The sequence below is a fragment of the Falco rusticolus genome, chromosome 4 (assembly GCF_015220075.1).
Source record: "Falco rusticolus isolate bFalRus1 chromosome 4, bFalRus1.pri, whole genome shotgun sequence".
NCBI classification, from domain to species: domain Eukaryota; kingdom Metazoa; phylum Chordata; class Aves; order Falconiformes; family Falconidae; genus Falco; species Falco rusticolus.
This window is the reverse complement of record NC_051190.1, coordinates 16,090,987-16,111,699: the sequence shown is the minus strand read 5'-3', so window position 1 is coordinate 16,111,699 and position 20,713 is coordinate 16,090,987. Positions and strand designations below refer to the sequence as shown.

General features: G+C 42.9%; 2 protein-coding genes across 8 annotated transcripts in view; one reads left to right on the top strand and one right to left on the bottom strand.

Moving 5' to 3' along the window:
- The first annotated feature begins 3,960 nt into the window (after positions 1-3,960).
- Positions 3,961-12,147, top strand: PSMD6 (proteasome 26S subunit, non-ATPase 6). Its single transcript, XM_037386510.1, has 8 exons — positions 3,961-4,194; positions 4,938-5,143; positions 5,696-5,841; positions 6,902-7,121; positions 7,230-7,338; positions 8,514-8,682; positions 9,997-10,074; positions 10,226-12,147. Exons 1-8 carry the CDS (start codon positions 4,050-4,052, stop codon positions 10,320-10,322), a joined length of 1,170 nt encoding a protein of 389 aa, XP_037242407.1. The 5' UTR covers positions 3,961-4,049; the 3' UTR covers positions 10,323-12,147.
- Positions 12,148-15,779: 3,632 nt separating this feature from the next.
- ATXN7 (ataxin 7) overlaps positions 15,780-20,713 on the bottom strand; it is an 89,680-nt gene continuing 84,746 nt past the window's right edge. For all 7 annotated transcript variants that reach the window (XM_037386504.1, XM_037386503.1, XM_037386505.1 and 4 more), the window contains one exon: positions 15,780-20,017. In XM_037386504.1, the coding sequence (XP_037242401.1) occupies positions 20,000-20,017 (18 nt within the window). In that variant the 3' untranslated portion in view covers positions 15,780-19,999. The remainder of the gene's footprint in view (positions 20,018-20,713) is intronic.

Below are 20,713 nucleotides of genomic sequence, written 5' to 3'. Positions count from 1 at the left end.
CACAGGGGCACGGAGAGCCACCTTGCTCTGGCTAGCATTTAGTAACGGCTATTACTGTGGAAGGAGGCGATCTGGAAACCTGTATTTGCACTTCCCGCTCTGCCTGCAGGAGGGTGGCGTTACCCAGGGAGCCCACGATCACCTGTGACTGTCTGGGGTACCCACCGTGGCAGGCACCCCTTGCAAGGAGCAACCACACCTCTCCGTGCACAAGGGCACGCGGGGTCTGCACCATCCTCCGCTGCGCCCTGGGAGAGGGAGCCCTCTGCCACAGGGAGCAAAAGGACACACGTCTGTCCCTCCCAGACACCAGAGAGCCACGACAGCCCTTGATGGCTCCCTGCAAGAGCGGCACAGCCATCCGCTGCACGACAGGCAGCTCTGGCCTCTGAACAGCAAATACCACTACATTTTGTTATTTTTAAACTTGACTGCACAGCGAAAGGAGCTGACAAACCTAACCTCCTCCAAAATCACCATCAGGCAGAGGAGGCCTCCTTGGGTGCCCTTAATGCCACCAGAGTCACTCCTGGGGTTGGTGGGAGCAGGAGGGCAGACAGGATTAGTGCCTTGCGGGTGCAGAGCCATAGGGAGGTGCTGAGGAGCTCCTGCCAGCTGCAAAGGGGGCTGGCTCCTATTTTCAGCTGGATAACCAGGTTGTATTACGCTATGTAACAACCTGCAGCATATCCATACTGCCACTTGTCAAGCAAGAGCATCGTTAGAGTTACTAGGAGCCACCACAGGGTTCCTCACAGCCCTGCCACATCTTGCAGAGAAGGACACAATCATCTGAGGTCCATTTTGTGGTGGGGGAAAAAAAAAGGTATTTATTAATTTGGATCCTTTTGAAGGCTGTAAGGCCACGTGAGAATTATGGTCACCGCAAGCCCTTATTTTTTTCTTATAAATATTTCTTATTTATTTTTTCTTATAATTATTTCTTATAAATATATAAATCTTACAAATATTCTTTCTGAATTTCCCTTCATGTTTAGCAGTGAATGTCACGTGTGTGCAGCCGGCTCCCTTGCTCCCAGTTATTGCTTAAACGCTCATAAATATGAAAATTTGGGCAAATATTTACAGATAATAAATGCTGTGGGTTTTTAATTAACTAGTGTTTCATATGGTTACAAAACAAAACACAACATTTTAGCAGTAACTAGACCCAGGAAAATGAAAACTCGTCTCCCTTACTCTTCTCACACCCAGCACCTTATTTTGGGGCCAATTAAAAAGTGGCAAATCCAGAAACAGGAGAATGAAAAACTTTTTCTCCCACAGTACATAATGAAACTGTGGGTTTTACTGCCACAATGAACTGTGGATGCCAAGAACACAGCAGCGCTGACAGGGTGTGGGTATCTCTACGGACAGTAAGAATGGCCAGAGCTGTAACAGTTACTGATGACATGAATTCTGGAAGAGAGGCAGACCTCCAGCTGTGGTTGCAAACCAATCTTTATTAGGGATTAGGAAGAGAGCGAAGGTGACAGCCAGGTTATCTGCTTACAAGGGAGCTGCACATACTTTCCACCTTCCACCCAGCGCTAGAGAGACCGGCTGTAATAACTGGACATTGGAGCAGGTTCAATTTTTTTTTTCTTCTTCAGTTTTTGTGAGCTAATCCCAGTGCGGCTGCCCGCATCAGTAACACTCGTCGGGTGTGCAGTGCCTGAGCATATGAAACATCAGCCTTACTTAGTAGAAAAAAAAACAACCGTCCTTTTCTTCCTAAACAAGGCATGCTAAGAATAAACAGCATACCGCAGCCCCAGAGCACACAGCACAAGAAATGTAGCTGGGAACAAGATTCAAACGAAAAATATGCAAGAGGTCTAAAAGTGTCTGTCATAAACCCCCCTAATTAATAGGTCTCTGAGCAAATGCAAAGGCCAACGGGCAAATAACATAAACAGTGCCACAAAAGATCTACGTGCAGTTCTCTGCAAAGCATCAAAGCAATTCCTTATTGCGCAAGCAATACAAAAGTGATTGCAACTCAAAAAAGCCACGCCAGGAACAGAAGACACACACAAAAAAAGACTGTTTCTGAAGAAACAAAGGAGCTGCCCAACTTAATTCTCCTTTATTTTATTCTAAAACACCAGAACGAAAAACTAATGACTTCAATGAAGGAAAAAAAAATACCAGAATCAACATAAATATTAGCACTTATCAAAAATGCAGCAGATAACAGTTCCTTCTAGCAAACTTCTAAATAATTCACACGGAATATAAAGAAGCCAATCTTAGGAATACACTATGCCAAAACAGTCAAGGGAACAGTATCTCCCATGACCTAGATGGAAAACCCAACCCCAAAATAGGGGCACTGGAAAAAAGCGTTGTGTTTAAAATCCTGTTCCAGCAAAAAGGTTTCATTTAAAACCAAAAAGCATTTGGAGGAGCTCAGCTGGGTGGGCATGTGTGGGCCAGGCTTGGCTGGGTGGGATCCGGCATCCCACAGGGCAGCCCCTGGCACCCCAAAATGCCTTTTGTGGGAGCCAAGCACCCATCCCCACTGCTCCTGTGCTGCCCAGGCAGGGGAACAACCCAGCAGCCACCACTGCCATGACAGCAGCTGCCCATGTGTCCCTCCAAAAGCACCAGCTACATTTTTTTTTTATCCTATTGCAAATGACAAATGTGCAAGGGAAAACAAGGGCTGCTACTCATCGTGCTTTACAGGATAAAAAAGGGCTTTGATTTTGCCTAGCCCACAGGCCTGAACCGTAACGAGTCCACGCGCAGGAATTGACAAAGACGCAGATGATGCTGCGCCCTGCCCCATCTGTAAACCTGGCACAGCCTGCGGGCAGGGGCAGCAGGGCAGCACCAGGGCAGGTGGGGTGGGTGACACTTGGGGACCGCCCAGCCGCACTGCCGCCCACCTCGGCTTGCCAAGGCAGAGGGCACCTGCCAAAAATGTGCTCCGGGCCCTGGTGCTAGCTGTGTGTTGCACGAGGTCAGAACAGACAAAATGAAAGGTATTTAGTAAAGATATGGAGACAGGTTATGAAAAGCTACAAGTACACGGGAGCAGGGGCCAGAAGCAAGGTGTGACGCTCCCCCCACAGCCTAGATGACAGAGAACCAAACCACGGCATTTTAAAGCCCCTTTGATTTGCCTTCTGCTTTTCTGAGCCACAGGCATGCTTTGGGGTAACATATTCCAGCTTTTTTCTGCGACTACGAAGGCTACAAACATGCTTTTTTCCTTTTTCCCCGCAGCAAAAGCCACGACCCCTTGGCAGGCACTCCCCCCGCCTCAGCCTCGAAGCACTGACACCGAGAGGAGCTGGGCACAGGCAGCCAGAGCCCAGGGCAGGTGGGTGGCACCGGGCTGCTGGTGCATGGTCCCCTGCCTGCCCCAAGGGAGAACGGCCCCTATAGCCAGTGCCTGCACCTGCACAGACCCTAGAGCCTGTGCCTGCACCTGCACGGCCCCTATAGCTTGTGCCTGCACCTGCACGGCCCCTATAGCCTGCGCCTGCAGCCCCTATAGCCTGTGCCTGTACCTGCACGGCCCCTATAGCCTGCGCCTGCACCTGCACGGCCCCTATAGCCGGTGCCTGCATTTGCATGGCCCCTATAGCCGGTGCCTGCAGTCCCTATAGCCTGCGCCTGCAACTGCACGGCCCCTATAGCCTGCACCTTCGGCCCCTATGACTTGCATCTGCACAGCCACTATAGTCTAAGCCTTCAGCCCCTATAGCCTGCGCCTACGGCCCCTATGACCTGCATCTGCACAGCCCCTATAGCCCAAGCCTTCTGCCCCTGCGGCCCGTGCCTGCATAGCCCCTATAGCCTAACCCTGCAGCTGCACGGCCCCTTTAGTCCAGGTCTGCACGGCCCCCACGGCCTGCGCCAGCGGCCGCCCCGCGGCCCGCCCCCGCCTGCGCCCCGGCCCGCCCGCCCGCCGGCGCGGCAGGGGGCGCTGCGAGGCGGAAGCAGCCGCCGTTTCCGCCCGTCGCGGCTGAGTCACCGGCCGCGCCGCCGCCTGCCCGGAGCCGAGCTGCCCCGTCCCGTGCCGTCCCGCCGCCATGCCGCTGGAGAACCTGGAGGAAGAGGGGCTGCCCAAGAACCCCGACCTCCGCATCGCCCAGCTCCGCTTCCTCCTCAGCCTGCGGCCCCGAGCGCCCGACCCTGCCGTGCGCGACGAGCTGATGGCGGCCGTTCGGCTCCACAGTGAGTGCGGCCTGGTGTGAGGGGGGGCTCTCTGCGGGCTGCGGGGCGGCCGCTGCCTCCCCTCATCGAGGTGGGGCGGCTCTGCCCGCCTGCCTGCCTGTCCGGCCGTCCGAGGCGTACGTCTGCAGGCCAGGAACAGGCCTGACTGACCCTGGTGATTTACCCCGGGGGCGGCCTGGAGCCTGTGTGAGGGGGAAGCGCGTGTGTGAGGGGGAAGCGTGGGGGGGGGGGGGGGGGGGGGAGCGCGCGTGTGTGTGTGTGTGTGTGGGGGGAGCGCGTGTGTGTGTGTGTGGGGGGAGCGTGTGTGTCTATGTGTGTACACAAGTGTCCCAGCTGGAGGGCATCACCCTGCCCCTGTGGCATGGACAGCCCCAGAGCAATGGGGAAGGGGCTGGGGGTTAGGTGGGGTCACGAGGGCTTTGGCCGTACTGGTGTGGTGCTTGGACCACTCTTAACTGTTGTGCTGGTGTTATAAAATGCATGAGTTGAACACTGGGGTCCACTGTGCTCGGAGTCGGATGGATAGTAAGGAAAACACGGATGGGAGAGGTACAAAGACAGCGGTGACAGAAAAGAGTCAGCAAAAAGAAGCGCACCAGGCAAGACCTGCTGGAACACTGGTTCCATCACGTCTGGATTTCATGGGTACCTGATCGTAGAAGGGACGCAGCTGGCACTGGCAGTCAGTCACGTTGCACTTGTTGCGGCAGCTAACAGCAGAAGCCATCCTGCTTTTCTTTCAGATATGGCCCCGTATTATGAAGCTCTCTGCAAGTCTCTGGAATGGCAGATAGATGTGGATCTGTTGAACAAAATGAAGAAAGCTAATGAGGAAGAATTGAAACGTCTTGACAACGAGTTGGAAGACGCAGAAAAGATCTTGGGGGAGAGTGAAATCCGAGATGCAATGATGGCCAAAGCTGAGTACCTGTGCAGGATTGGGGACAAGGTTGGTTCATGGCAGAGGCTTTACAGAGTGATATTATAAACACTGCGTCATAATCCTGTTTGCTAGGCAGGTTCCAGTGAGCACTGTGTGACTTACAGTGCATTTTCTCTATGGCACAACTCAGAAATAGGTGGGAGATAGGAGAGGTTGTTACTGAAATTTAAATTATCTAGAAAAAACCCAAACAATTAGCCCTTGGGGAAAAAAAAACTTCCTTTTTTCTTGAAAAGGAAAAAAGTGATTTTCCATTTGTAGATGATATTTTTCATTTTCCCTGTGTCTTTATACTTTTCTAAGCTATTTACATAGTGCATCTTAATTTCAAGATTTTCATAGTCCTTAGATTTAAAAGATATATGAGGATCAGCTCTTTTAACTTGCTTTACACTTCGATTCTTTAAGATTATTCAGAATGCATAATGTTAAAAGTTCTGTGGGAAACTTAAAAGTCATGACTATCAGCGGAAGACAGTGTGTACACTTACAACGGACATTTTGTAAATATTCTAGGTGCTTTTAACATTCTTACAGTAGAAAATACTGTCTTGTTAGGAGGGGGCTCTGACTGCGTTCCGCAAGACTTACGACAAAACTGTGGCACTGGGACATCGTCTGGATATCGTGTTCTATCTTTTAAGGATTGGCTTGTTTTATATGGATAATGACCTTATCACACGGAACATTGAAAAGGCAAAAAGGTACTGCTTGGGTTCTTGGAGTGCACTAAAGCACTTCTGAGACAAACTGTAACAAAAGAAATGGAAGATAAATACCTTGCTGCTAAGAAATGACTGATTGTGAGACAGGGTCACAGAGCAGTGGGTGGGTGTTACATTTTACTAGAGGGCTTCCTATTCCTGGATTATTTTTTTTTACAAGGGGGAAGAGAAAAGAAAGGTTAATGTTTTGTGTCAGCTGTTTTCTAGCAGCTGGCTTGATTTGAACTTGTAGCCCACTCCCACTTTCTGTTCTGTAGCTGTTAGAAGACAAGTAGCTTTGTGTGGTTAGATTGTACGATTGCCAGATGAATCTAGCTGCTGCAGAGCCACCCGGCTGGTGCCATAAAGTGCCAGCTTCTCCTCTGGAAGCAAGAGCCCAGTGTCAGCACAGTATGCTTTGGTGCTGCTGTCCTTCCCACATTTCCACTGCTATCTTCAGTGTCTCTGTGCTCCCAACATTTTGAACTTCAGCTCCTGTAGCAAGTTGCAGTTCCCAGTCTCTTTGCTGATGCCATGAGACACCCAAGGCAAAGAAGGTCTTCCCAGTTACCATGTTCCTTGGGCAGGGATTTTTTTGTGTTGCCTTCTCAGCAGATTTTATCTCAGCCTGGGCTCCTGCTTATAGCCACATCAGTTTTGTGCTAATGTGATTCTTGAAAAGTGGCAACTTTTAAATTTTTCCTGTGCTGCTAGTTGGACAGCTTTGATTTTGGCAGGAAAGGCAGTGAAAATATGTCACCACAGCCAAGGTTGATAGTAATATTTACCTGCACATCTGAAAAGACTGTTGTCGCAACTTAAGAGGCCGTAAACTTTTCCTTTCAGTTGAAGGTTGCACTGTGCAAAAGCATCTGGCCTCTTCTGTCCCAAGGAAGCCACTTTCCTACCACTAACTGGTGTGCAACGCCTGGACTTTTTCAACAAGCTGTAACCTAAAACAAGTTATTTTCTCTCTAATGACATGGTATCAGTTGATTTGTTGTATTTGTTTCGTATAACTTAATACACAATTAAATATTTCTTTTTGTTGTATCTTAAGTCTAATAGAAGAAGGAGGAGACTGGGACAGGAGAAACCGTCTCAAAGTGTACCAGGGCCTTTACTGTGTAGCTATTCGAGATTTCAAACAAGCAGCAGAGCTCTTCCTTGATACAGTTTCAACGTTTACATCCTATGAACTTATGGATTACAAAACATTTGTAACATACACTGTCTACGTCAGCATGATTGCATTGGACAGGCCTGACCTTAGAGAAAAGGTAAGGAAAGCAGATGAAAACACTGGTTCAAACAGACACAGCCTTTCTTTAACCTGTGTATCTTCAGGCTGAAAGTAACGGCGTTTGAACATGTTTGTTTGCTTTCAGGTTATTAAAGGAGCAGAGATTCTGGAAGCGTTGCACAGTTTGCCAGCTGTACGACAGTATCTCTTTTCTCTTTACGAATGCCGTTACGCAGCCTTTTTCCAGTCACTAGGTAAGGCTGTGTTTTGTCCTACAGCACTGTTTCAGGTGCTTCAGTTATTTGTTTTAGATTTTACATACTTTTATGGAGTAGCGACAGTCTAGAAGTAAAGCTACTTTATGCAGGAAAAAAAAGAGAAGAGATTTTTTTTAACAGTGACCTAAAATTTGCTGCTGTTTGATTTTTCAAACAAAGAAAAATTTCACATACAGTGAGCTTTATGAAAGGTCACATCTGGTTAGGTGGAAAAGCATTTTGAAAATGGCTATGGAACACAGTCTTACCTGAGGAGCCAGGTCAAATGGAGAAGCTTTGGAAGGTTTGAAAGAAGTTATAGGACTTGTAGTCTTCTAAAGGCCTTGAAATCTCAACCCTTAAAAAAAATAACATAGAAAGTTTTTGTTGTTGTTACAATTGGCTTTCTGCTCTGGTTTCTATGTAAAAAGGGGACACTGGAGCAAAGGTGTTCAGAAAACTGCCATTTTTGCCCGTTCTCAGACTGCTTGTTTTTCTTCTGTAAGATTTAGAATATAAGAAAATAAGGTATTTAGAAAAAGCAAAAGAAGAACTCTTCATTTTGTGGAAGACTAGGCCTGATGAGATTAAGAACTAAGGGCAACATTTTTCTGTTGCTGGCCTTTATCTGAGAACTAAAGCCTTCGCTGAGAACTGAAACCATCAGGAGGAAAAGTCACTTCAGTGCCTTGAAATCCTTGCAACTAATCTAAGAGCTAGTACCAGAAAGTTAATCTTATTTCCTTATGCAGCTTTGGGTAACAACGTTTCTTCCAGTAGTTGCATACTAGGTACTGCCCCTTTCCCAGCTCCACCCTGCTCCTGCCTGACAGCGGATCCCACCACTCACCCTTCAGGTGGTGGCCCCTTGCAGTGGAGGGGAGAGTAGCTCACACCCTGAAAGAAGGGTTCTGTAATGACAAACAGGGTCTCAGCTCTGCCACAGTATTTGTTTGCATGTTATTACTGCTTCTGTTTCTAGAACTGATACAGATCTTATAAATGTACTTCTCTTTAGTGTAGAACACCTTTCATATCCTTCACGTATGCAAGGATACAATATAGTTAGAATTCACACTGATTACTTATTAACTGGTGTTATCTGGTTTTATTTACATAAATGATATTTTACATTTCTCAGAGATTACTGACTCATTCTTTTTTTTTCCCAGCTGTTGTAGAGCAAGAGATGAAAAAAGATTGGCTGTTTGCACCTCACTATCGATACTATGTACGGGAAATGAGAATTCATGCGTATAGCCAGCTCCTAGAGTCTTACCGGTCATTGACGTTAGGATACATGGCAGAAGCATTTGGAGTCAGTGTAGAATTCATAGATCAGTAAGTTATTTGGCTTTTTAAGTTCAGAAATATCTCACTTTACACCTCTAAATTATTTGTAATGATCCCATTATGAATAAAAATCTTTGGTCTACTTTGATTCTGAGCATGCCAAGTTATGTTTTTGTGGAAGAGCTTGGCTAAATTTAAGTGAACATTATGTTTCAGTAAAGAAAATAATTTGATTGCAGTCTGTCATGACAACTTTTCCAGTATTTCTTTTACTCTAAATGCTGTATGAAAAACTAGCCTTTTGTTATTAACTTTGTTCTTTATACTGTGTATATAGATCTATTGACCTCAGTGTACTATGAAATTTAAGATTTTAGAGGATAACTTAGTTCACAACTATGGAAAAACTTAACTGCTAAGCTTTGGGGATCTGCACATTTTATGTACCCTACAAGTCTCCTTACCTAGTTTTCCTTGCTTTCTAGTATGTGGACAGGATGTGATGTTTTTCACTTAAATCAAACATACCCTGAAGTCTCAATTTGCAAACCTTTTCTAGTGTAAAAACAACAGATTTAGATTACGGTGAAAATGAACATGAAATGAGAAATTGACTTTTTTTCTATGTGCATGAAACGCTTTCAAATGCCTTCACAAAAGTCATTCTTCTTTCATAGAGAAGTTTCAGATTTTCTAACACAGGAAAACATTACAGAAATATGAATGCTGCTTGAAATATTCAGAATTTAATTAACAGGTGTTTCAAGAGAAACCAAATACCATTCAATTCAAAGGTAAATGTTTTAGACTTGTGGTAGTTCTTAAGCATCCTAGGAACTTATTACTAGTTCTAACTTGTCTTCCTGTTGATGACAGGAATATTTTCTTCTACTGTCAGTAATGTGCTGTAGACCACCAGTTGATTAAGGAAAATAATAATTAAAACTTCAAGCGTATTAGAGCTACTATAGAGTAGGGAACTATTAAAAGAGACTTTTCTAAGGAGTTGACTGCCATGAAGATATTTACCTCAGGATAAATTCCAAAACAGGTGCGCTACACAACTGCTGCCTTTGAATTTGAAGAGTAGTTGATGCCAAGTGATAAATTTCACTAACTCAGGTGTGACACGTTGGCCCGAGTAGAAAGTACGAAGACATTGTGTGTTCAGATCACTGGAGTGATTAATGTCTAAGCTTTAAGATGAGGATGCATAAGATACATCGTGAAAATATATAGGCTATTGCTTCAGAAATATAGTGTGGTGACACTTGTTCTGTAACAGCAGGTTCAGCGCTGCTCAGTCTACCTGTCCTTGGTGAAACATGATTTAACCAGCTATTTTTTTTTTTCTTTACTTAGGGAGCTTTCGAGATTTATTGCAGCTGGGCGATTACACTGCAAAATAGACAAAGTTAATGAGATTGTAGAAACTAACAGGTATGCTTACAATTCTTAGAAATCATTTTTGACAGTCCAATTGAATTCTGTATTTTTTGATGATACTTATTACAGAAGTGTATATGGTTTGGTGTAAAACACATTCTCACTTCTAAACCCTTTTTTTTTTTCCCTCCTCCCCAATTCCTAGGCCTGATAGCAAGAATTGGCAGTACCAAGAAACCATCAAGAAAGGAGATCTGCTGCTAAACAGAGTTCAGAAACTTTCCAGAGTAATTAATATGTAATTTTTTTAATAGAAGGAATGCAAAATTTAGATGTTTAAAACATTTTAGAAGTAACCTATAAATATATTGTATAACTTGGTATACAGCAGGTAAAAAAATTACTTGCGAGAGAGGTAGTGTTTTTACTTTCCACTTCTTCATGTAAACAACATTCTGTTTTGGTGTATGGATCCCAGTTCATTTATTAAATGTATGATACAGTTGGTGTTCTCTTGTAATATACTTTGTTCCTTTACTTGGCTGTGTATACAACGTTCAATATTGAACAGCAAAGCAGGGTCAAGATCTGTGGACAAAGAGAACTATCGGTGATTCTGTGCTTGCTTTTTTAAGACTTTTGAATTTGAATCAAAGGTGAAAAAAATCAGTTGCTTAACAGTAAAGTAGCCAGAAATCTCAGCTGACATTGTTGCACAGTCCAGACAGGACAACCTCTTGGCTGACAAGAGGATTACAGCTTAAGGGAGAAGGAATAGGGATACAAATGACTGTGGTGAAGCAGTAGTATAACCACAGAAACCGTAAGGACTGTAACTTCGGGAACAGTTTTAATGGAAGTAGCTTCTCCCTTGAAATAACGTTTTTGCTAGCTGTTGAAAGTCAGCACATTAGTTAGCATTACATTTGTAATTAACTTCTCTGTTAGATTTGCAGATGTCAAAATGATGGTAGGAACAGTAGAAGATACTATTGCAGTTTGACACAACTGATCAAATATTGTAGGGGGTTACAATTTCTTTCTTCACAGCTGCTGAGGAATAAATGTTTCAAGTAGGCTGCTGCCACACTGGTGACACATGGTTTCAGGCTGTAGCAGAGCCTGTGGCCCCAGCAGTTCACCGTCGGGTTTTGCTTGGTTTGAGGGTTTTGTTTTTCCTCTTCCCAAAGAAAGTCTGTGACTTAAGTTCTGTTGCCTGTTTGATGCCACTGCACTTAGCAACCAAATCCATTTACTGTCTGTATTCATTGTGACTTTAATGCCTGAAGTGACACCAGCAGGTAGAGACACCCACAGAATGATCCTGGCATTTGGAAGCTACTGTGCAGCAGATAGGACAGCGTGGAATTTGACATGCCTGTTCTTACTGCAAGATCACAGAGGATCTCCCGTCTGAATCGCTGCCACCTGCCCAAGGTTAGACTCCTCAGCCACAGTGTTGAGGGTCTGTTAATACTCTCTGTTGAACTGTTCTGAAATCCAAACTAATGAGCTAATGATTTTTGGTTTTCTTTTACTGCTTACTAAAAGCTGTTTTGGGTTGGGGTTGGGGTTTGTTTTGTGTTCCCCCCACCAACAGCTATTTAGCTGGGGTTTAAAGATTTAAATGTCAGATGTTTTTTCTTTTAGAAGAAAATTCTGATCTTCGCTTTCTTTAGAATAGTGAGTGTAATAAGAGAACCCTAGAGTTTGTTCACCCATGTGGTCAGGTAATGAATCTGTATTTTGTGTGTTCATGCACATGTCACTACTTGCAAAGTTTTAATTTATTTAGGTCAATATTCAGACTTTCAGAGCTGCAGTAATCTCTCTCTGTTTCTCTAGATCTGTTCCATGTCAGATAAAGTAGAGCTAGCCAGGAAGACTTTTGTTCTGGCTGCCTTTTGGTAATGTCTTTTGCACCTTCCATACGTGCAAATGTCAAGCATATCAGAAGACCACATATACATACTACAGGCGGTATGGCCCATAGGCTTCACTGAACTGAGGGATTTCATGTCTGGTGCACAGATGAATTTTCCTTTCCAACATATTTGTTCTTAAACTGGTCTTAATTAACTGTATCAAAGCTTCATGAAATAAACCTTAGGATTTCCATTCAGCTTATGTATTACCATATATATTTTTAACTGGAAGTTGAAGGGAATAAATCAAGAAAACTAGAGGCTAACATAGGCATCATTCACTTGAGAGAAACCTTGCTGCTCTTCATGTGGAGGTAAACAGCAACAGGAAAAAATCCTGGAAATGTCAACTTTGTGAAGAAAATAAAAGTATTACTGAAGATTTTTAGTGTCCTGTAAGATATTTGCAGAGCTTTCAACTGGCTTAAATTTTATTCTAACCATTGCTATGATCCTGTGGGATCCAAGCATTTCAGAATCTGCTGTTCTCTGCTCAGCTGGGTGAAAAAACAATTTTCAGAACTGAAGCACGCATCCTACCAGAGCAACGACCCCCTTTAAGGATCCCAACCTGCCTTGCTCGTTTTCTGTTCTCGGCCTACATCCTGCAAAGGAGGAGCCAGGAAGAACCTGACGATTTAATTTTAAAATAACGTTTAAATTCTGACAAACCTTTTTGGGCCAAGAAGACGTGGCAGGAAAGAGTCACGACAATGTTACCTGGACAATATGAAGGCTTTGTGCAGCAGTTCGGCCTCTCAGCCATGCCAAATAGTGGTGGGATAAAATTCTGGACAGTTGTAGGGAAAGGCAGCACCTCCCGAAGTCCACAGCTGGATGCACAAAGCATAGCCAGAACAGCTACCTACAGCACTCATCTGAGGGGAAAATAAAAAAGCAAGAAATATGGTACATAGTGTTTTCCAAAGAGTAGGAATGCTGAGGGGTCCAGTGTGGTCAGGCCTTGAGCTGATCAAGGGTATAATTTTTCTCTATTCTATCATTTTTAGCTGCCTACTTCAATTTCTGTGTCAAATCAGAAGCAATAGGACTTCTGCTTCCTTTAAACCCTGAAGTAACGTCAAGTTTCCCTTCATCTCATGATTCCCATGTATTTAACTCTGATTGCGAGCGGCACTCCAGACACAGCCATTCACATCTCAGTCTTGACACCTTTCCACGGATTTATAGTCCCCATGCCAGAGTTGTACATTCTCTCCTGTAATTTAAGATTGTGCCGTTCTTTGAACTAATGCCATTCTCCAGTTGCGCTTTGCAAGGCTGGTTCCATCCTAGCCCCGAGGTAGCCAGAATCAGACAGATTTCAAGATGCAGCCACACCAGGGGACGCTTTCCACCTTGCCCTGCCATACAGTCACCGCTGCTGAGCTGTGGGAGGACAGGAGACGGGGCCTTGTAGGGTTCGTTCGTGACGCTCTGCTACCAAGTGGCTGAAACTGTTTGTGTGCAAACGTTCTTTGGCTCACCTGTCCCTGCTGAGCTCCCACAGCTCTATTATTTCTTCTCGCACCTGAACACTGAGCTCCAGAGTTTAAGGTCTGGCCTTGCAGACAAGAGATGAGGCATTTGCTTTTGGAGATAGTCACCTGTTATGGAGGGGAAGGGAGCTCAGCTGCGAAGTGGACAAAGAAAACTTCCAGCACTGTCAGAAAGCACCTAAACCGAGCAGCAGCACGCTGTCCCTGCTGCTGCTGAAGGCAGCTTCTGCGCCCATTTGGCTACAGCTGTCAACTCCAGACATTTCTCATGGGCTGGACAAAGCTTTTTGACTGCATTTCTCAGGCCAGTTTTTGTCCTTTGCAATAAATTTTGAATCCAGGTTAGTTTAAACAACTTCAGAAAAGGTTTTTGAGATTCCCCTGATGTTTGGTGGACCAGAAAAAAAACCCCAAGCATATGCCACTTTTCCACGACAAAGATCCCATGCTGCTTGTTAGGAACAAATCCAGCAGCTAACGCAATTCTGAGCCAAAGCACTGAGAAAAGCATTCAGCCAAATTAAGAGTCCCATGGTGGATCCTACGAGCCACGTGTGTTTGATTACTTGTTGCGATAATAATGAACCAACAGGAATTTGCATTTAAATAAAGCCAATTGCAAGCCCTTGTATCGGTTGTTTTGGTAGTTGGTGTAACAGCAGCCACAGAGGCTTCAGCCTACAAGGGCGACGGCTGCTGGGGCCGCGCGCTGCCCTGCTGCCAGAGCAGCATGTGCGGCAGGTGCAGGAGCAGGAGTTGGTTTTCCTACCAAAGGCAGGTCGTAGCCTTTGAGCCCAACACGGCTCCACCAGGAGGCTGGCACTGTTGGGCGTGAAGGACACAGCGTCCTTTTTGAAAGCGAAGGGCATCAACTATACACACACGCGTGCAAATCCGTACACGCAGAGACCCACTGGCATTCGGATTTGTATCGCACGCGCTGCCAGGGTCAAAGCCCTGCATCACCCAGTGACTCCTCCCAAACACAAACTGGAGCGTTTTCTTATGAGACAAACAGCGACAGGAAAGAAACTGCTTCCTACCCACTTCAAGGAAGCCCGTGTTTACTGGGTTCCACTCCAGCACGTCACCAGAAGGCATTTTTCATGCGAACCCCTTTACTGCCCTGACGGACTGACACAGGGAGAGGTGACAATGCGCAGAGCAGCGCTGCGCCCTGGCACACGGGGTGCCGCTAGTGGTACCCAGCACAGCAACAGTGGGGAGAGGGGGACACTCCAGGCCTGCAGAGCTCCGAGACACCCACCGAGAGCTCAGGGTTCTATGGGATAAACACCCCTTTTTCCCTTTCTTCACCTTACCAGTTTCAGAGGATACCGAACCCTGTATTAAATGCATTTAATTCAAAAATTAATAAATAATAATCCTTCAGCTTCAAAGCAGACGCCAACAGCTCAGACCCCCGGACTTGCCTGAACGCGATGAGGAGCAGAGAGCTCTGCTGCACAAGCGCCCAGCTCCTGCATGCTCCGTGCTGCTGTCACTCGTATGGCTCAGCACGACCAACTTCAGTGCCAACGGCTTCTATACGATGGCACAGACATTAGAAATTGCTACTAGAAAACAAAGATATTTGCAGGAAGGCGAGACAGAAAATAAATAAAAATCTTCAGTCAACAGAAAGGGTAAATGTAGAATTATTAGGGAGTACTCACTATATAAAGATAAAGCAGAACCTGCTTGTTGCCTGAACCCTGTTTGTATGTCGTAGCATTCCAAACACTAAGGAAAATTTTGTTTGTACTTAGAGGAAAAGAAAAAAAAAAAACAATCAAAAAAGCACAAAGGCAACAAAGAAAATAAAGGAAGCATTGCCAGGGATGTAAACATAAAGTCCAATCCCACTGACAGGAGTTTTACCCGTTTTACAAACGGCTCCTCAGAGGTCATCCACCACACGTGAGTCCTGAGTCACATGCAGAGAAAAGCCTTGCAAGAATATTTTAACCTGTCGGATTCACACACGGGATCTTTAAACTGTGAAAACACGGAAGATCCCTTTTTTTGGAAGGAAAAAAAAAAAAAAAGTAATTGCCATTGAACATACTGCATTTGGGGTTGTAAAAGCTGCTTCTAGTTATTCTATTTAGAAAACAAGATAAAGCATGAACCTTAAGTAACAAAATGTCCTTTGCACAGGAAAAATACTGATACAGAGCTGATACAGGCACCTCTCAAAAACAGGTACCAAAATTGCTGCAGGTCGTAAAAATCCGACCCTACCAGGCTGACTATAGCTGCCCTCGCGATGCTGAGTACGGTGACAGAATTTGAGCACATCCAATTCTCTGAAATTAGTTCACATAGGCACCAATACAGATAATGTTTTCCTTTAATGGTGAATGATTTTATAATGAAGCAGAAACATATAATGTATTCCATGCAACCAACCTCATTTATTGAAAAGTCCTAATTTTATTGCCTTGTTTAGTAACATGTTTGTTCAACAAACTAATCTTTTTCATGAAGCAAAGCACAACTTTTTCTTATAAATAGTATAAATTATTTTATTTACAGAAACTTGTTACAAAACAAATAGACTATATATTTATTTTTCTTTTAAATATCCAAAGTAATTTTTCTATCCCATGACATTTGTTCATGTACTATACAGCAGCCAACACAGAGTTCAGCTGATCAGATGCTCTTGATTATGTATACAAATTATCAAACTATTCACACATTTTACACAGGAGATTGCTTTTAGAACCAGGCTCAACACCGAGCAAGATGCTTTCAAGGCCTACATTCACATTGACATTATGTAGTGCTCATTTTAAAATTATCTTTAAAATGTAAAATATCTTGCACAAAAGGTAAAAATGATTCTTTCGTGCTGAACAGTGAAACATTTAATACCCTTTCTAAGCCCAATTCCCTCCTCCAGGACAGAATGAATAAAAGACAAGAGAGAGATTCCTTGGCAAGAGAACTCTTACAGGAAGACGACTGCCTTAGAAATGTCATTTGGAAATCACATCTTTATTTTTTTTAATAGTTTTAAGAGGTACTTACTTTTTTTTTTTTTTTGTTATGTTTTCCTGGAATACCAACTATTTTGAACATTTTCTAAAGTATTTAATTTATGAATACTGCCCCCCCCCATCCCCCTTTCCTAAAATGAGACAGTTAAATAAATTGCTGGTTAAACCCATATTTCAAACCCTTGGCATTATATTAAATATGAATTATGAATGGGATTGTTCCAACACAAGGTATTCTAATTAAAAGATTTTACAAAAGTTACCAGCATCATTCGCTTTTCGTCAACCCATCTCATTAATTTCAGAAAATATATATATGTATGTGTATATATATATATACACGCACACATACATATATATATATATATATATGCGCACACATATATATAGGTGGAAAAAGCAAGCTCCAAAATTTCAACTGAACATTCAAGTCTTTTAAGGAGAAGCTGTCTAAACAGTCCAAGCTTAAAACTAGTTATATCAGGCACTTTCAGTTTTTCCGTTAGTTTTAAACCACGAGACCCACACAAATGCGCACGCACACACACGCACACAAACACTAAAAAAAGAGAAGCAGTGTGTCACTTAACTAAATGTAGTCTTCTGGGAATCAGGCAACTGATAAGCAATGCCGTATCGACCATGTTGGCTCCAATCCTGCGCTCGGGTTCCCGGGGCAGAACCCGGCCGCAGGACCTGGGCAATAGTTTGCATGTATCCACTCCCAAGACGTGAAAAGGGACACAGCTTTCACAAAACGGAGGCATCCCTTAAGTTGCAAAGTAGGCATGTTAACTATTGGCTTGGCAGTGAACCACTTCAAATTATAAAAAGGTATTTGCTTTTTTTTTTTAATTAATTAATAAATAAATACTAGATGATCTCAATTGTACCAAAACTGGATATAAGAAAAAAAGACCTGTGCAAAAATACATATTTAAATATGTACAATCAATTAACAAAATATGTCTTCTGAAATAGGGATACTTCAATATTTATAATAGAACAAGAAATTCCAAAATAAAGATACAAAAGTATGTCTTTTTTTTTTTTCTTGTATAATTCTTTGTTCATCATTGCAGCAATTTTTTAGGTTAAGAAAACTGCAGGAGTCATAACGAGAAGTTGGAAAGACTATAAAAACTGTATCTCTTAAATTAATACCAAAATCTGTCTAGAAACAACCCAGCCACTGCAAATTCAATTTTGCAAGGAAAATTAATTTTAAGCTTCCTTAATTATTTACAGTAAGAACTATGTGACAATAAAAGCATCAGGAACAATGTTCTGCTTAGAACTGAGATCTAAAACACAATATGTAAGCAGGTCTATGCTCAAGGGCAGACAGAAGTTACGACGTTCTCACTCTTTACTCCCAATGGCTTAAACCCACACGACGCAGTGGCTGCAGACACCGGCTCTGTACGAGCAGCGATCAGGAATTCGCTTGTTAACACGCCTGCACGCTCTCAAAGGAGCACGAATTTGCCATTACGCTTTCAGATCAACAGAACCTTCAAAAAGAGAGAGTTTGATCACAAACTCGCTAGCGTTCAATCTTGCCAATTTTTTTTTTTTTCCCTTTACTTTTGTGTCTATCAAGAGTCAAATTGCACTTGTGACTGACGCTATCCTGAATGGAAGCTCTGCCCCAGGGACTTCATCAGAGCGTGGATTTCATTCCAAACATGCAGGACTTAATACGTTTTGATTTCTCTTTGTGGCTTATCACTTTGGTTCCTTTTACGTTAAACCAATTGCAGTTCTAAAAATCCTTTCAACAGGGCATCTTATTAAATACGAATCCTTTTGTTCCTGAAAGGTTGTCCTTTTTTAAAGTTTGCATAATAAGTGTCTCCAGTAGGTTGCTTTCTCAGTGTGACCTTTTGTATCGATTCAAAGCTAAAGTGTCTGCATAGAGGCTTCTTGTTGTTTTGCTGTATAACAATGATTTCGTAGCCAGTTCAGGTTAAACTGAAAGCATCGTTAGGTAAACAACTAAGCAACTGCTACTCAGAGTGGCTTTGGATTCCCTGATGTACTACTTGCCACCAGAAGTGGGGAGAAGGCTGGGCTACGCGAACAATTGGACAGGCTCAGATTGTCTCTCCTCAGCAATAGCTGGTGCCATTTAAGGCAGAAAAAAAATATCTTCTTGGTTAGGAATTTGTTTTCCTTTGCTTTGCCCCCTTAATAAAAGTTTAGTCAGTTTTGAGACTTTACCTGATGTTTAAAAACTTAAAAACATCCAGACAAACCAAATCATAATACATTAAGCCCTTCAGCGGAATTCACTTTTGAGGTGTTTTGAAGCAAGACAAAGTATTTCATAAAAATTGACTGGACTATACAAAACTGTGTAAAGCCCCCTTTACTCATAAAGCCTGGGTGGGTGTGGGATGACTGTGATGCACACATCTGCGCTTTACAGGGAACTCTGCTGTCAAATTGGTGTTTATTCCCAAATTTTGGGGGGATAAAAATCTTACTGAATGGTTGAAAGCGTAACATGTTAACGATTCAGTTATACAAACAAGGCATAAAAACTGACTTATGTTTTTGAGAAAATATTTAAATACTTGGTTTAAAAAGGGCTATTTTTACAGGCTGGAAGGCAAATCCAGCCTAATTCAACCAATACAGTTGTTATTTTTTTTTTAATAACAAAGGCCTATCATATACAGCATAGGTCAATAAATATGTTCTTTGGGCATATAGTTTTAAAGGTTATTTGCCTTTGTCTGTTTGATGTTTTTGGATTTTTTAAAAAACAAAGTTAACATTAATCTTCTTCTGCAATCAAATCTTATTCAAAAGAATAGAAAATAGGTTTTGTATCATGAAAGTATGATATTTTTATACTTGTTTTCTGAGCGATGGCCTCAAACAAGTTTTTCTGGGTTTTGTTGGGTCTGTTGTTTGGTTTTTTTTAAAACTCCTGATAGCTTCTTATCCCAAATTACTTGCAAAAGGCTGGGCAAAACAGACTATTTTTTGAATTGTGCTATTTTTATATTCCATCAAAGGAACATTGCTATAAAAACACTAAAGCCATATTCCCTTCTTGAGGGCTTCTTTCCATTGTGCCTCACACATTTTTTTTCCCCCTTGTCACGGGGTCCTCTCCATTGAGGGTGTCTGTCTGGTTAGCTATCACCTACAAAAGACACCATCAGTATAAAAATAAGTCCACAGTAACGTTTATTTCCCCCCAGAAAACATTCGCCAATCTATGTCAAATAGTGGCAAGATGATGTACTCCTGTAAGTAAAATCTCACAGATTTGTAGCACAGTCCAGACCACTGTTAACACTGATAAGAGCAATTATGTGGCTGAACTTCATCCAGTGTCCATTTCTAGTATATTCGCTGCTACAGACATGGCTTCAGGGAAATTCCTTGTTTAAGTGACAGTCCAGTAGATTTCCACACCTGAGGACCATGGGAAGTTGGGAAAACTCAAGGCATCTTGGAGTCCAGAAATCCAGATGGAGGTTTTGCTTGTAGTGAAAACTGTCCAGTTCGTTTCTCACCATGGTGCGTTCAGCTATCAGGGACGTGCCTTTGGCTTTTGAGCAAGCAAAAGGGAGAGAACAACAAATGAGCCAGGCTGTTACAGCAGACACCCTTCAAAGACATTTTCTGGATAATGAGAGCATCTTTTGGGGAGAATAAATAGACACAATGCAACACCACTAACACGCGGCTGGCTTCTCTGAGACCCGACAATTCTCAAGCTAAGGCTCTTTAAAGTTATCAAGATTTCAGACACGTTTCCTTCCTTAATCACTCAAATTACATTTCTCCTTCATTTATATTGCATAGTTGAAATAGTTACTATTAGATAAGTTCAAAAATAAGTGCCATCTGAATGCTTTTTGTTATGGTAAACACAACATAATGGTAAAATTCTTCCTCTATGGCTGAAACTGGAAATTAAGAAACCATTCTGAAAAAAACTCCTGCTGACCTCCTAGCTCTCCAGGTACACAGATTTCAGGTTATTAGCACCAGAGGAAACAAATGGTTTCTTGGGATTTTGATCTTGAAAAACCTAGTTCTAAAGCTACTCTCTAAAATTCCATCTTCTATACTTGAGCTGTATCAAATTATATCTACCCCTCCAAGTCCATTTGAATAGTAGTATTAAGAAGCCTGAGCTACTAGTTTCTAAATTACCTCTCATCCTAACTTATCAAGAACTCTCTCCCCCCATACACTACTTTTCTGGTGCAATTTGTTTAAAAAAAACCAAAACAAACAA